Source organism: Terrapene carolina, unplaced genomic scaffold (assembly GCF_002925995.2).
Source record: "Terrapene carolina triunguis isolate 2854851 unplaced genomic scaffold, T_m_triunguis-2.0 Scaffold96, whole genome shotgun sequence".
In the NCBI taxonomy this organism is placed as follows: domain Eukaryota; kingdom Metazoa; phylum Chordata; order Testudines; family Emydidae; genus Terrapene; species Terrapene triunguis.
The window spans coordinates 30,170,727-30,187,262 of NW_020664447.1; the positions used below are offsets into that span (position 1 = coordinate 30,170,727).

Genomic DNA, 16,536 nt, shown 5'->3' on the forward strand with positions numbered 1-16,536 from the left:
ATAGTTGTGAATATTCCCAGCTCCATTACCTAGTAGAATAAAGTTGCTTTTTCTAAAAAGAGATCCTGCTTCCTCCTGACTTATTTTTCCCAGTTTCTCAGCTGTTTGGCAGACTCAAGGGATGGCTGAATGAGACACTTCAGGTCTCTGGTCTTGACCTTTCCAGGATTTAGCAGCTTCTCTCATCTGGAGATCCAACTAGTCCCTTTTATGAGTTAATGTAGCAGTTGTGAAGCTATTTCTTACTTATTTATTATTTGCATTATGGTAACGCCAAGAGACCCCAGTCAGGGATCAGGATCTCCTTCCGCTAGGCACTGAACACACATATAACAAAAAGATGGATCCAGAGCTAGATGGTTTCAAGAACTCTCTACACTTGTCAAATGATCTATTGCTAACCAATGGCTGTCAACAACAGGACTTCCCCATTCCCCTCCTCCCTCACAAACTGCTAATAGAGATGGGATCAAATTGTCTTCAGCACCACTCCAGTAATCATGATATACACCATGTCCCTCTAAATCTCAATCATGCTTTCTGTACAGCTACTAAAAATGGATTGGTCCCATCCAGACAGGAGTCAAAACATTCTCATTACCAGTGCAGGGGGCCTAAACAATATCAACACAGGTCGTTTTCCAAGTTTGGAGAGATCTTTAAAGTAGAGCAAAATAAGCAAGTGCAGTGAGATTCACCTTACCCAGAATAGTACTCCCAAATCTACGTTTCACTTTTTTTAAACTGTATTTCTATAATTTACTGTTTCAGATAAAATCTTGAAAATGTCCCACAGTGTAGCCAATGCACTAAAATTTTCCTGTGTTTGAAGAGAGCCTAAAACAATACTCCAAGAAATGTGAATTGCTATGGTCATATCAACGAGCATTAACTCTTGAACCTAAAGATGACATTGTTAACTATTTCACTGGTGAACACTGTTGCAAAACATCCAAACAATGTGTTTATTTTACAAATCTAAACTGCTTCCCACCCACCTCCTGTGCCAAAAGACCCAATGATTCCAAATCCAGCTACCAAACCCTTTTCTGACAGCTTCTATTGTGCAGTTAGGCATTGTCAATACAAAACTCTGTTGCAATGTGAAAACTGCAAATGTGGGGATGTCAAATAAATTGAATTTAATATCAATATTGATAACACATAGCCTACTGTTCTGGCTGGATTATTCATTATCATATTTAATTCATTTTTTTTAAAACGTAATTTTGTAATGTACATGAAGGTGCCACAGAATTTCCACTCTCCTGCACCAGAGTGCCACATTATCCAAGGACTTTAACATGGAATTTAGATCCAGTTTGCTGTGGACTACACAGGGGTTTACCTTAAAGTAAAAACTTTCCAGAAGAATTTCTTCATGTCTCCTCTGACCCAAGAACCCCTTAATGACAACTAACAAGGGGGTTACAGGAATGTCCCATGTCTGGTAGGTACATTCTGTCATCAAAGACTATCATGTGAGAATATCTTAAATGAAAGCCAGGGTCACACACCGGTCAATATCATTATGAAATGTATATACCAATACTTTGTATGGATAGTTTAAAATCTGTTATCAAGGCAGAATTGACAAACAGGTTTTCTATCAGGCAAGGGATGTTTATTCACCTGTCTCTCTGTTGAGATGCAGATTAAGCATTGTAAATTAACACAATGAATATCCATTTACATGCGAAGTCAACGGGGAGATGTGAAATCAATAGAGAAGCAGCACAAAGGAAAATAAGCCCAGGGTTCTTATCCTGACTGAGTAGAGACAATGAACTTTTGAGATATAAGTAAAAGGCAAAAAAGACGCCACTTTATCCTGCACCAGGAAGTAAATGAGCAGTGCATTTACATTCATGAAAATGAGATCTCAGCCAACCTTGGTTGAAACTCTGCAGAGGATGTTGTGGGGGTGAGGTAAACTTCTTTAGACAGGAGGCTAGCCTGTTAAGGTTAGTCTCCAGAAAGCATGTTATGATTTTGTTTTATATGTAACTTTTAGTTCCATTATTCTTGCTCACTATCTCTTGAAACCTTGGTAATTAACTTATCCTTGTTTTCACTATCAGTATATCTAAGTGCTGTGATATTAAGCAAGGGGCTGATCTTAGTTGAATCATATAAGCTGGTGTTTACATTATTTGCTTGGGGACAGCACCCTTGGTATTTCTGTGAGTGTTCAGTGGATAAGGAGCTGGTTCAAAGGGACTCAGGGACTGGGGTATACTTATTGTTAACCTGCAAACAAAGTGCTAGCATTTCCCAAAGGAGAGTGCTTGGGTGAGTAACAGGCTGGTGGTGCCAGGGAGCTGACACCCAACTAAGCATAAACAAATGTCCCTCACGCTGGAGACAGGGGGCTAACAAAGTGACTCACAGTCCTTGGTACCCCAAGAACCAACACATCCCATACATAGGCTGAAATTCACCCCTGTGCAGAGGACAAGCAAAAAGCCGATGCACCACTTTAGTCTCTCTCAAATGTAAGTAGTGCACAAATCCTTTGCATGGGGCAAATTTCACCCAGGCAGATCCTGTGGGAGTCTCTGATCATTGTGTGGCTGCACAATTTGAAGAGAAGAGTTGAGTCAAGCTGAGCAGAGCAGGAATGGTGTAGGACAGGATGGAGGCACAGAGTATAGGTAAAGAGTGATTATGTTGCTAACAGGACTCTTATTTGCAGGACCTCCATTAGTGACCTCTGGGTTGTCATAGCAATAGGGCTTTGTATCCATAGCAGCACCATTTAGAGGACTTTGACAGGACAGTACAGTCAACTTCATCTTCAGTGAGATGAGTGTATGATGAGCCCTCACTCAAGTTCAAGCCTCTGAGCTTCATTAGAGTTCAAGTGGGTGCATTATGCTACCATTACAGGTGTAAACAGTGGCACAAAGTCAAGGCCATTGAATACAAGTTTCTTCACCAGAGGCTCCTCACAGAGAGCAATTCTCCAAAGGCCACTATTTTAAATGAACCAGGATTTTATATTAATATATTTCATAAATTAACACTGTGGCCCATGATCAATTATACTGATGTGACAAACTGAAGGGTGTGTGTGTGAAGGGTGTGTGTGTGAAGGGTGTGTGCACAGATGGTGTCTGGGGGAAAGAGAGGGCTTGTGCACATGGTGTTTGGGTGTATCCGTGTGGGCAAGTGAAGACTGTTGCCTGGTTTTGTGTTTGTTACCTTCAGCTGTCATTCCTCCCTTCTCAATACAAGAGGCAGAATTCCTGCAGGAGGGAGCAGACCAGGGTAACTGAGATGAGATGTACTGGGGACTCTTGAGGAGAGAATGCACTGCTTTATGCACCAACATTAATGTCTGATTATTCCACCACTCTGCCATGAGCAAAATCATGGCATGGAGCAGCAGCATAGCCTGCTACCACTTGTCACCAAGCTTCTGGCCCACAGTCATGGGAGATGGCCAAGTAGTAATATGCCTATGAAATGCCTAAACCCTGCTTGTAAATTCAGTAAATGAATTACTCTGAACATATGCAGGCTGGCAAGTGCAAATGAGAGGCAGTATGCACAGTGAGTTAATCCAGTAACTAAAGGTTTAAATGGAGTTCATATGAATTAATGTGTTCTCATAGGCCAGAAATGCCTAGAATTGGTCAAGAGTGATACTTCGTTGCAACTAATTAATACATTAATTATATAAATAAGTAATAATGCTACAATCATCCAGCCTACACCTGGTTAGCAACCTGGGCAGAATAGCTTGAGGATTCCTGCTCTTTCTCAACTGGTGGTCTGAACTCCTTGGAAGCTAAACAATTTTAGAGGAACACCAATGAGGTAATTTATGATTCTTCAACCCAGAACAGGGACTGAGGCCCAGATCCTCAAAGGGATTAGGCACCTAACTTCCATTGAAACCAATGGAAGTTAGGTAGGGTGACCAGACAGCAAGTGTGAAAAATCGGGACGGGAGGTGGCGGGGGGTAATAGGTACCTATATAAGACAAAGCCCCACATATCAGGATTGTCCCTATAAAATTGGGAGTTAGGTGCCTAAACCTTTTGAGGATCTGGGTCTGAGCCCTAAGGTAAGATGTAAAGACTGATTTTTTAATGCTTATACAGCACTTTGAATGCACAAAGCTCTATACGACCAGTGAGTATTGCTACAATTTAAGTGCAGACAGGTCTGGATGAAGGAAATGCTTCATGTATCTGCTAGAAAACTGGGGAAATAGTGGGATTTGTATGTTTTGGTTCTAGTTTCTGTGGTGTGAGGAGGTAAGCACAAAGAGCCATAACTAGAGAACTCCCTGACTGGGAAGTCCCTCTATATTATCCTGGTCCTCTCTGGTAACTGTTGAGGACCAGGAACTCTGTAACCACTCTATGGCATCCATGATAGGGACTTTCATTATCATCCATATTTCCATTCTCAGAACTTTCTGAAAAATGCTCCTTTAGACTAAACATTATAGACTTGGTTTCAGAATCCACCCACAATAGTTCCCCCCCCCCCCCCACACACACACACACACCTGATTTTGAACTATTGGAGAGTGAAGAATGCACTTTTCCAGTATTTCATTATGCTCACCAGGAACTCAAATATGGCTGGATAAAAAATCCTCTAAGTGTTACATCTAAATCATCCCTATGGAGGAATCGTGGAGGAAAGGAGATAAACCCTCAGAAGTAAGTAATTTGAAAAAAATCACTTCTGAACGTGCTCAAGAGGTACCTGCTAAGGTTATAGCAGAACCTACCAACACTCCACCTACTTTGTGACATCCAATGTTGGAGCTCTCACCTTTTTTGCCAAAGAAGTTACTATTTCCAGGTTGTGTTAAGGAAAATCTGGGGGAGCAAATTAGTGCATGTCACACTGACAGCACAATTCTCCAAAAGGTGCCCCGATTTTCTGATCCTGAGTAAAAGTACCAGTTGGCCATGTGAGAGAAAATTCTGCTGTGTAACTGCATGTGGCTAGCTAAACTTAATTTACCCATGTGCAAGCTCAAAATGGCATTTTATGTGTGTGGGCATCTGGCAGCACGCATACAAAGACAGCACATTTAAATTATAGGCTACGTTTCTATCTACTCCTGTTGCTGATGCTCTCATCTGCTTTCTTTTTAGAGGTGCTGCTTTCCTGTTAACCCAGCCTGGCAGAAAAAATAGCAGGGACTAGCCAATCCCATTCATTTCAGTGGCCCTGGATCATTACTCCCAAGATCTCCAGACATCTCAGTGAGAGAGGAACTCCAGAGCATAGTTAGCACAATTTCAGTGTCAACATGTAGAGGCCCTTTGTATCTTTCCCACATTTCGGGAGGGAAGGGGATAGGGTGTTTGCTGTCTTATTAAAAACAAGGAAATTAAAAGCAAAAACTCTCTCTCTCAGGTACCTATTTGGGTCCCAACACTGTGTATTACTAGAATCTTGTGAGGACAGGTTTAAACACAAACACACTGCCCCTTCTGCAATGCCCGTAATAAATGAATTATGCCAGTACTAAATCATTTCTGTTAGGCTCTCTTGTATTAAAAACAACATACTAATCTATGGAGGTGGTCATGTGCCTAACATGAGAGAACAAACTATCCCATTGTGATAATAACCTTTACCCTTCCCCATCCATCCATCCTCCACCCCAATGTTCCCCCCACAACCCACTCATCTAAAATTTACATTGCATCCTCTTTCAGGCATGGACAGTAATTTTCGATGAGTTCTGTAAAGTTCCCATCATGCCTTTGTGCACCATGAAATAATAGTAATAATAATAATAATAATAAATAGAATGCAAAAGTTAAGTGTTTCATAGTAATATTAGCTCACCCACACTGCACATAATACCTTTGATTAATGCTAGTAAATCATGCTAGTAAATGTCACCTGAATCTGTACAGTATGAGCAAGGTAACATTACTATGGCTTTGATTTAGCAAAGTGCTTCAAGTAAGTGCTTAGATGCTCTGCTGACCTGTGCCTCGTGAGAGTTTTTATTTCTTCACTCCCTGATTTTCTGCATCTAAATGTGTAACCTTAACATTGCTTTAAATGTAAATACATTTGGCCAGAGAAAATTGCCCTACCTTTGCACGTGGGCTTTCCAGGTAGGCAGAATAAATATCCTGCAATTTCTACGCTCTGGGAGAGATTATCTAGATTGATGTTAATGGGGAAGGGGAATGGTGATGTTGTTACAAGTACCATTTCAGATAGTATATGCCAGAGTGTTTTGTTGGAATAACAGTTGCGCTCTGCCTAGGATGGAGTCCATGCTGCTAGCATATGAACAGCATTCTATTTGAATCTCTAACTAAATGGCCAGAAGCACCACCCTTCACTTTTAAATATATCTGTCTCATACAACTGGATACATATATGTATGACCCAGTATTGGCTGGTTCCACCATGCCAGAACTGGTATTGTCTGGTTCTGCCAGAAACTGAGACATGGATGGCCATGCCTAGTGGTTGGTGCAGTGGCAGTCAGCCTAAGAACCAGAGCCAGTGGTCAACGCTGGAATCAGGAGTCAATAGCAGACTCTCAGAAAATAGGGCTGGCAACTAGGTTGGAACAAGCTAAGGCCTGTGGTACCTGTCACCTCTATCAAGCAGGGGAATGTACCAAGCCATGAAGTGACATTAGGCAGACTGATTTATACCTGCCTCTGGAAATTTCCATTACTTGCATCTGAAGAAGTGAGGTTCTTACCCACGAAAGCTTATGCTCCCAATACTTCTGTTAGTCTTAAAGGTGCCACAGGACCCTCTGTTGCTTTAGGCAAATTGAGTGGCTGTTTCTCCTGTGAGGCTTAAATATCTGCTCTGAGAGTCACCAGACCAACTCCTGACTTGTGGATTGGCTAGAGCCTAGCACAGAAATGATTCATCATCGCATGTGGCTTAATCAGGCTCTAGTTCAGGGATGATTCATCACCTCACAGGTTCTCTGGGAATGGGCATGACTCCACCATGTGGGAACGGGTACTGGCTGGTTCTCTGGAATGGGTGTGTCTCCCATGCAGGAATTGGTATTAGCTGGTTCTCTGGGAATGGATGTCATTAGTTGGTGTTGAGCTAACATGAAGTGTGCCAGTGAAAACAACAACACAGTTTTCCAGCTTTTTGGTAAAAGCACAGGCTGTGACTGCTAGTCCACACTTAAACCTCTGTCTGGGCGTGCCACTGGTCAGGTTAGGAAGGACAATGAATAACTGAAGAGGTTTCTAAACTGAATTGCGGAGAGAGCTGGCTGATGCTGGATCCTCATTTCCAGCTGCCAAAATTGAAAAAAAAAGCTAAAAATACAGTATGGTTGCCAACTCTTGCAATTTTATCATGAGTCTTCCAATATCTGGTGTTTTACTTAAATCCCCAGCTCCAGAAAACTATCTAACCAGCCTAGGATATGTCTATATTACAATAAAACACTGGTGTCTGGCCCATTTCAGCTGAGTCAGGCTAACAGGGCTATAAAATTACAGTATAGATGTTCAGGCTCAGGCTGAAGCCCAAGTGCTGGGACCCCCCTGAGTGGGGAGGGTCCCAGAGCTCAGGCTCCAGCCAGAGCCCAAATGTCTACCCTGCAATTTTATAGCCCCACAGCCCTAGCCAGCTGATGCAGGCCAGCTGTGGGTGTTTTACTCAGTGTAGACGTACCCTTAGATACTTGTATGGCCACTATTACCGCAGTATCCAAGCGCTTTACAAGTTCTAATGGATTTATCCTCAGAGCACCACCAGGAAATACTATTATCCCCCTTCGGCAGACAGCAAATGGTGGCACAGAAAAGCTAAGGCTCAGATCTTCAAAGGTGTTTAGGCTCCAAAGTTCCATTGATTTCAGTGAAAGTTAGGAGTCTAAACACCCTTGTGGAGCTGGGCCTAGGTGACCTGACAAGGTCCACTGGCAGTCTGTGAAAGCGCAGTGTCTTGAGCCCAGCTCCCCTAACTGTCAGTCTAATGTCCTGATTTTAAACCAGTCTCATGATCTGAGGGGACCCTGACTCATGACTTTTTTCATTTGGGGTTGGCAATACAGGATTCAGTACTTTCCTAACATCATTTGCCCCAGGGAAGTCACCTGGTCCCGAGTGGGAAGATAGACGCTCTGAACCCTAGTGAAAGGGGGAGGGGAGGGGAGGTGTGAATGGAAAAGGAGGTGGGGCTCACACAATGGCGAATGGGAGGGAGACAGCCATACAACAATCTCTCCCTTAAAGTGCCACGAAAAGATTTGAGAACCCCTGAATCATTGGAATGGAAAGAGATCAGCTAGGAGATCACCTTATCTATGCACATCACCTTCTGCTAAATCATTGCTTTTACCCCTCCGGTGTGCCAAGAAGAGTGAGTGGTTTATGGTTGCATAAACATGGATTGAAAGGAACCACCTCCCTTCCCTTCGCCTGAGCAGGAGAGCCCGCTTGCTAGGTGTATCATCCCCCTGCTAGGAAATCGGCGAGCAATTTTCATTTTAAAAGGAGTCTCTTTTGAGACAGTTGCCTGCTGGGAAAGAGGTTTTTTTAGAAATGGAAGCATCATATCAAACAATATCTCCAGAAAGCTGATGGCTGCTGATGTCACAACGCCTACTGGTGCCCATTCTGATGTCACCCACTTCCACAGTTCCAGGTGGGATGCAGTTGAAAGGAACAATACAAGAAATGGATGTCTTGTTTAAAGTGACCGCAAATGAGAATTCCAATCCATTCACACATCATAGTCTAGTCCCACCTTGTCAGTCACCCGACCTCACTGATTTACTCTACACCTTCAGTAAGTAAACCTAAGAAAGGAAGGAATTACCTAGCATGGGCCCAGTGGGTAAAATTGAAGTAATGAGATGAAATTAAGCAAAAGAAACGTGAAGTGAATGGGGACCGGGGAGCCAAACTGAGATCGGTGAAAGAGCGGAATCATCTCCTAAGGAGAGTCATACCAGCCTCTTCGTTCGTGGGGACATTTAAAATTGACAGTCAACGCCCGGGAAAATGGACTTAAAGGAACAATCGGTGCCCTGCAAGGGAGTGGGGAGGACTAGATGGTATCTAATACATATCTCCCGGCTGTCCTCTCTACAGTACTTCAGTGGTAGATTCACGCAGTCCTGCTCTTTAATATCATACCAGTGACACAGAATAAGCATGATCCACACCAGCTCATGATTACACATCCCAGATTGCTCAGTGTCTGTGTGTACACACACACGCGCGCGTCCTTAAACCCTTGACCAATAACCGCCTAGCCCCTTGCATTTGCTCATCGCTCCCCTTCCCTCCTGTTTTGTTGTCTGCATCAGTGTCAGCTCTTCCGGACAGCGATCGTATCTGCCTAGTTTGTACAGCGCCCAGCACATTGTAACAAAGGTGTTGCCTACGGCACTTGCTCTCCGGCTTAGGGAATAGGAACGATCCCGGGTTTGCTTGATAATGACACGGCCCCGTGTCTCCCCGACCCTGATTTATGCCCTATGTGCCCCTGAGTCCCTCGCTAACTGTAACGGAGTCAGGGGTGCCGGCTCTACCGCCCAGACTGCTCCTTAGCGGTGCCCGCGGCCAGGCGCCCGGCGAAAGCGGGGCTACGCCAAGCCCAGGGCTGAGTAGGCTCTAGTGCTGCAGAGGGGAAGCGTCCCCGTGTCCCCAGAGCTCCCCCCGCCCCCGGGGAACCGAGACTTGGGGGGCAGCCAGGTGAGTGCCACGTGCTTTGCTGGGGTGCTGTTAGAAGGGGGTGTCTCTAGTGGCGATTGCCCGTGAGGCTGCAGGCGGCGGGGAAGGCGAGGGGACCAGTGCCAGCCGCTGGGGCCGAAGTGCGGGGTCCCCTAGGCGAGAACTGCCTCCTGCGCTGGGTACCAGTCTAATATGGCTGTAGACTGGATCCGAATTAGGTGCTACCGATCGTGGCTTTTTCCCGAGAGCCGCTTCCCGGGGCCGGCTGGGGGAATCTGGGTTAGTCCCCCTCCCCCCCCCCCCCCCCCCCCAGCAGCTGGAGCGGTTCGCTGACCTCTAGACCCCTCCTTCTGCCTTCCCCTCGCTTCCCAGATGTTGCGCCAAGAGACAGCCCACCAAAGGCGAGAGAGAAGCGCAGAGAAAAGCCATTTTTAGGCAAATGGAGTCCGGGAAAGTTGACAGAGAGACAGCGCGTCCTCAGCCCGCCGCGGGAAAGCCCGTCAGTCCCAGCTGCCCCGAGAACCCCGCTGTGTGCAGGGACCGGGGCAGACACCATCCCTTTGACCACCCCTGTACGCCGGCGCGATCACCTCCTTCACCGCTCCCGCTTCCTTCCCGTCTAACTACACCCCAAAGTAGCGGGCACGTCCTTGCCTAGGCGCAGAGGGCGCTTGGGGAGTGGGCGGCGGGCCGGGGGGGGGAAGAGAATCACCCCCCACTATCCAATCTGCGCTACCCCCCTCCCCACCATTCCTGCAAACTCCTTGGCCAAGGGCACCCCGGGCGCCCGCTCCGGCTGGAGAGGTTACTGTCGTAAGCAGAAGCCAGGCGGAGGGATGAACATACCCGCGCCCCTTGCCCGGGGCAAAGGCCAGCCAACGCCCGGGCCGGGGATCGCTCTGTGCGTCCCGCCTCCCCCCACCCCGCACGGCTGGGGGATAGCCGCTCACTCACCGGGCGCCCCCCACGGCGTTAGCGCTCTGGCGCCGGTGCTGTTCTCAAAGCCCATGGTGCATTTTCCCGCACGTCGGGAACTGCTCGCGGCTGGAGGGCTGGTGCCGATCAAGGGAGAGCGAACGATCCCCGGACACCGGAGTCCGCTTCATGGGAGGCTCCCTTGGGTATTTCCCTCACCGCCCCCGGCTGGCTCCGCTCTCGGCAGCTGGGGCTGCGCCGGGAAGGCGAAGAGAGCCGGAGCCAGGCCGGCTTGGCGTGGCCAGCGCTCCTGCCGGGGCCGCCCCGCGCCCAGCCCTGCCCAGATGTGCCGCCCTCTCGCGCTGACTAGCGCGCGCGCCCACTTTTCTCCCCCGTGCAAAAAAGAAAAAAAAAGAGAGAGAGAAAGAAAGAAAAAGAAAAAGCAGCGAGGCAGCCCCGGAACCATGATGTAATGGAGCCTCAGCCAATCACGGCGGGGCTGCGAGCGCTACTTTCCCCTCTCACCCAACCTGGGGGGACTGTCGCTCGCCGCTGGCACATCACTGGGGGAGGGGAGGGAGGGCAGGGCCCGGGCGGCGGGAGCTCAGGGTCATACCCCCCATTACTTGCCTTTGTCTGAGGCACAGTCCCAGAAGCCACCGGCCCCAGGTGTACAGTGGAGGGCAGGGCACAGGCCGCCCTGGCTCCAGTGTGAATGGCCGAGGGGGGCACGGCAGAGGCCCCTATACGGCCGGGGAGGGGTGGGGACTCTGTTAAATCTCTGCTCCCAGCCCTCCCTCCGCCTGGGGCAGGGGGAGAACCGCCCGGCCCTTTCCACAAGCTCCGTGCCCATGGACACAACCAAGGGGCGGGAGCCGGCCGTGGGCTGTGTTGCCCGCAGAGGGGTTTATGCGCTTTCCAAGCCACACAGGGTCCATGTACCCACGAGCTGTCGGCCCGGGAGGCCCGCCCGGGCTTTCAGCGCCGGACAGCTCCCTGGCTGGGGTGGCTTCGAAGGGACATGTGGGAGGGACAAACAGGGAGAGGGGCGCCGATCGCAGAGCCCCAGTGGAGGCCCAGCCTTTCCAAGCACCGAGCCTGAGGCTCCAATCTCTGAGCTGACTGGCCGGCACTAGGGACCGTGTGCGCTGCCCACAGGGCGCCCAGAGAGCGGCGGCCCAGGGCACAGGATCTGCCTAGCCCTGCTGCCGAGGGAGGCAGACCGGACTCCGGTGGGAGTGGCTCTCCCGGATCCGGAGAGAGACAGCCTTGCTCCACCCCCCGGCAGAGGGCTTGGGCTCCATTACGGAGACATCTGGCCAAGGGCTAACGAGATTAGCTCCCTAACTAAAGATTAATTGAGTCTTGGCCGCCTGCTTCCTAAACCCCGTGCTCCCAGCTCCCCCTTGGGACAGTGAGCTCGGCCTCTCGCTGCGCAGCTCACTGGGCAGGAATGGGGACCCCAGAGCGCAGGCCTGTGCTCAGGTAGACTCCGCTCTGGGGCACTTTCTGGGGCTAATCCCTTCCCCGGTGATCTCCCAGCGGCCGGGAACGGGCTAGGTGTGTGATCTCCTCCGCTCCGGGGTTGGTAGTGTCCGGTTTACAAGGCCCAGTTAGATCCCCAGACTGCCGGGCCCACAGAGCCGGAGGGGGCTGCGGGGCGTGGGCAGGGGGGTTAGGGGAGCGGACTCTGAGGGCAGGGCGATTCTCAGCGCCCTGGGGCGGGAAAAAGCTCCAGGGGCAGCCTCTGTCCTGCCTGCTCCCCCCGCACCCGACGTTCAACCCAGAGCGCATTGATGGGGGACGGAGGTAACCTCGCCAGTGGCTGGCTTTCCATGAATGGAGCGACTCCTGGCAGACTCCGCAGTCTGCTCGGGGATCGCTCTCCCCGAGCCAGAGGCGCCGAGATGCACAAACTGGCGGCACACAATAAGGAGTCGATGAGTTAAACATCTCGTCTTATGTCACCGCTCCCCCAACGCCCATTCTGCTCTAATAGCTGGGAAGTGTTCCCGGCTGATTGGACCTGACTGCGCCTCCAGATCAAGGGGTTTAGGGAATGGAAACCCGCCTGTTACACAGTTTAGAGCCACGAACCTGCCTCTTCAGGCCAGGAGAGGGTTTTCTAAATTCTCTACCATCTCCCTTTCTCTAGCCATCGCGGCTCTCTGCTAGAATGTGCGGAAGGCATATGCAGGTGGAGAAGAGAGCGGGAGGAGATTCGGAACAATTTCCAGCACAGTTTAATTGAGCAACAAAGGTGGAGAGTTCATCTCCCAAGCTGAAGTGTATCCCTGAGCTTGCGGATGCGATGGAACCCCACTGGAACAGAACCCCTGCACTGCAACAGGACCCTATAGAGAAGATAAGCACCGCAAGGGAGCTCCGCAGAGAACATTTGCGCCCCAAGAGAATCCTGCATTAGAACATCTGCGCCGCAACAGAACCTAAACAGAACTCTTGCACTGCAAGATAAACTCACGTAGAACCCTTGCACTGCAATAGAACCCAAATCCTGTAAAAGAACCTCCCGTAGAAACCGCCCACTACAACAGAACCCCACGCAAGACCCAAGCACTGCAACAGAACTGCAGGAGATCCCTGCGCTACACCAGAACCCCCGTGGTCCAACAGAACCCAGCACAGCAGCCTTGCCCCGCACCAGAACCCCACCACTGCAACAGAACCTCTCAAAATATCCCTGCCCTGCAACAGAACCCCCCTCCAAGAATATAGTGTCACGTTCTTTTTTAATCATGGCCTCCCTCGCTTTTCTCAGGTTATGCACTCCTGTGCTGACTCCTCAAATGCTCCGTCAGTGTAACAGATCAGGCAGCAGAGAGATCAGCGATGCTATAATAATCATAAAAAAAGCACAGAGAAAGAAAATAAATCACAAAAGAAGCAGCTGTTCACATTTCAGCAGCTGACACACAGATTTGAAACCCTGTAATTTCACCTGACGTTAATTTCAAATATTTATGGGAAATTTTTCTCTCTCCACTCCCCACTTTGCCTTCTATTTCAGAAAATATCGGTGGGGATTCCACCCCCAAAAAATATTTCTATTCTAAAGTCAAAAGTTTTCCTGGATGTTTCAAATAAGTTATTCAGAGGTCTTCAAAGTCACTACTGTATCTGCCCTCTAGTCTGGCTGAAAAGCTACCGCCCTCAGTTCAGCACCAAGGACAGAGGTACGCACGGGAGGTAGATGGGGGCGCTGAGCTTGTATCGCTCAGGGACCGACACGTGGGATCACTGTCCTCGGACAGGAATTTCTAGAATTTTGAATGCTGCGGATAGGTAGGAAAGTTGCTAGCAGAAAAACCTGGGGAAGAGGTTCCATGGGAAGAGGCCTCGCGATCACAGACAACCCCATGCTCCCCCGTTTAGCCATTAGAGATGGTCCTTCTTGAAAATCCACTCCAATCCCTGAAACCTTCAGCTCTTTAAAAAGAGCTTCATACAAGCAAACTGATCGATGTAGTTCATTTACATCTCGCGCTAATGTTCTGCATCCTCTGCTGCATGTGAGAAAGGAGACCATGGCTCTTTCTCCCATGTAGGATTAGGGATAGGCTACAGCGGACGCCTGGGAGTCCCCGATTCATATCCCGCCACTACAAGGAGGGCAGGGCTGGGTAGGTTTCTTGCCTCTGCTGGAGTCCATTTTCCTCGCTTCATACTGATAAACTAGCACTGCCACAGAGGATTTATCCAAATCCAGTGAGCAAGATGTTTGCTTTTGAAATGGAGCAGGCTGCCCACGAGGGCGGGGATTTTTCAAAGACAAGACCCCCCCCTTCAAAAAATTGTAAACAATAACTCCTTTCTTGCCCCCCATACACTCGCTTTCAAACACTCGGTATAGTTTCCCAGGGACAAAGCATCAAAACACAGTTTCATAACATCTGATTTACCCCATAGTGCTGCCTTCTCTCGTGTAGCTATGAGAGCGGTTTTGTTAGGGAGGAAAAACAAATAAAAAGATTTCTCAATCCCTCCCTCCTCTCCGCACATACCCTTCCCCGCTGGAACACACACCCATCAACCCACAACCCTTTCTCCCTCCTCTTTGTTCCCACATACACGTACACACACTCTCTGCATACAAATCCTCCCTTTTCTGCACCCTCTCTCTCTCCCACGCATGCACAACCCCCCCCCCACCACCACCTACCTTTGGGACAGAGGAGTTATCACAGGCTAAGGGGGACAATTCTGCGAAAGCCCTTTGTTAAAATATTGGCAGTATTTCATAGTCGCAGGATTGCAGGAGAAACAGGGGCCCAGCCTGCAATGCCCCCTCCTTGGAATCTCCTGCCCTGAGAATGGGGGAGATTTCTGAGTCACAGCAAAGATAATGTTGCATTGTAATTTAGACAATTTTCTTTGCTGACACAGTTCCAAGGCTGAAAGTTTCACTGCATCGCTCGACACCCTGAAAAGGTCAAGCAGGCAAGTCACTTGCATAAATTCCCATTGTGCTGTTCCCCATCAGCACCAAGAGGAGCCTCCTCCTCTGGCTACTGCAGGGGCCACAGACAAGCTCGCCACTGGCCAGTTCCTGGAACTTCTCAGTTGCAAGGCTGTTTGCAGGTGCCTTCTCTCCTGCCTCATCTGGAATTATGAGAATGGAATTATTTCCTAGCGCTAGGGCCAGGTTCTCAGCTGGTGCAAACCAGCATAGCCCCATTGACTTCAGTGGAGTTATGCTGATTTATATGATAAAGATCTACCTCCTCCCCTCCCTCCCCCCCAATAACCCACACCCAGCTAAGGGGACATGCCTCATATTAGCCTGTTGTAGTGACTGGTGGGATGGCTAAAAGGAAGCCAAACAGGGGGTCTCAGACCACATCTACACTACAAACTTTGGTCAATGCAAGTTTTGTTGGCATAAAGCCGCTGCAGTTAGTACATTGTTTGTGCGCATGTGCACTTGGCTCCTTGTGTGGGCATTGCACGAGCTCACCAGGAGTGCCTGTGTTGATGCACAGTGCAGTGCACCACGGGCAGGTATCCCAATGTGCAACCTGCCACCATCCAGCGCACTATCTTTTGGGACGTTTTGGCAATGCATGGTGGGGCTGAAGCGAGTTGCGCAGGGATGACTGGGAGTAAGGGATCAACTTGCTAGTGTGCAACTGTCTCCATCCCATCTATACCACATAATTTTCACCCCTTTTCTCAAAATTCCACAAACCCACACAGTCCATCTTGCTGTCTGCCACTTCTGACAGAAGTATGGAGCCTGCACAGCTCTGCGCTATTGTCAAAAGCATTGTAAGCACAGCCTGCACAATCCTCTTGTATTTGCAGAACCTCAAGAAGAACCGAATCAGTGGGGAACATGACAAGTTCTTGGTGGACTAATTGCTGTGAGTCATAGCAAGAACCAATTCAAGCTTGTTGGGGGCATTGATGAAGGAGCTGCAGATGGTGGAGTGCCACTTTTGAGTCCAAGAAATGAGCACTGACTGAAGGAACTGCATTGTAATGGAGGCTTGGGATGATGAGCAGTGGCTGCAGAACTTCTGGATGCACAAAGCCACATTCCTGGATCTGTGTGCCAAGCTCACCCCAGCCCTCCAGCACAGGGACACCAAAATGAGAGCTGCACTGACAGTGGAGAAATGAGTGGCAATCCACCGTGGAAAGCATTTTGGAGTTGGAAAATCCACTGCAAGGGCCATTGTCATGAAAGTGTGCAAAAATGTGAAAGTTAATCATCTCCTGGTACACGGGACTGTGACTTTCGGCAATATGCAGGATCTAGTGGATGTATTTGCAGAAGTGGGGTTCCTGAATGGCACTGGGGCAATAGACAACACGCATATCTCTATTTTGGCACTAGACCACCTTGCCACAGAGTAGATCAACAGAGTGGGCTACTTTTCTATGGTTATGCAAGCACTGGTGGATCACCGGGGATGCTTCGCCAACATCAGTGTT

General features: G+C 48.9%; 1 protein-coding gene across 1 annotated transcript in view; it reads right to left on the bottom strand.

The window, feature by feature from the left end:
* CHRM4 (cholinergic receptor muscarinic 4) overlaps positions 1–10,675 on the bottom strand; it is a 37,955-nt gene extending 27,280 nt beyond the window's left edge. The window contains exon 1 of the mRNA XM_024214489.1: positions 10,621–10,675. Within this exon, the coding sequence (XP_024070257.1) occupies positions 10,621–10,675 (55 nt within the window). The remainder of the gene's footprint in view (positions 1–10,620) is intronic.
* Positions 10,676–16,536: the final 5,861 nt, after the last annotated feature.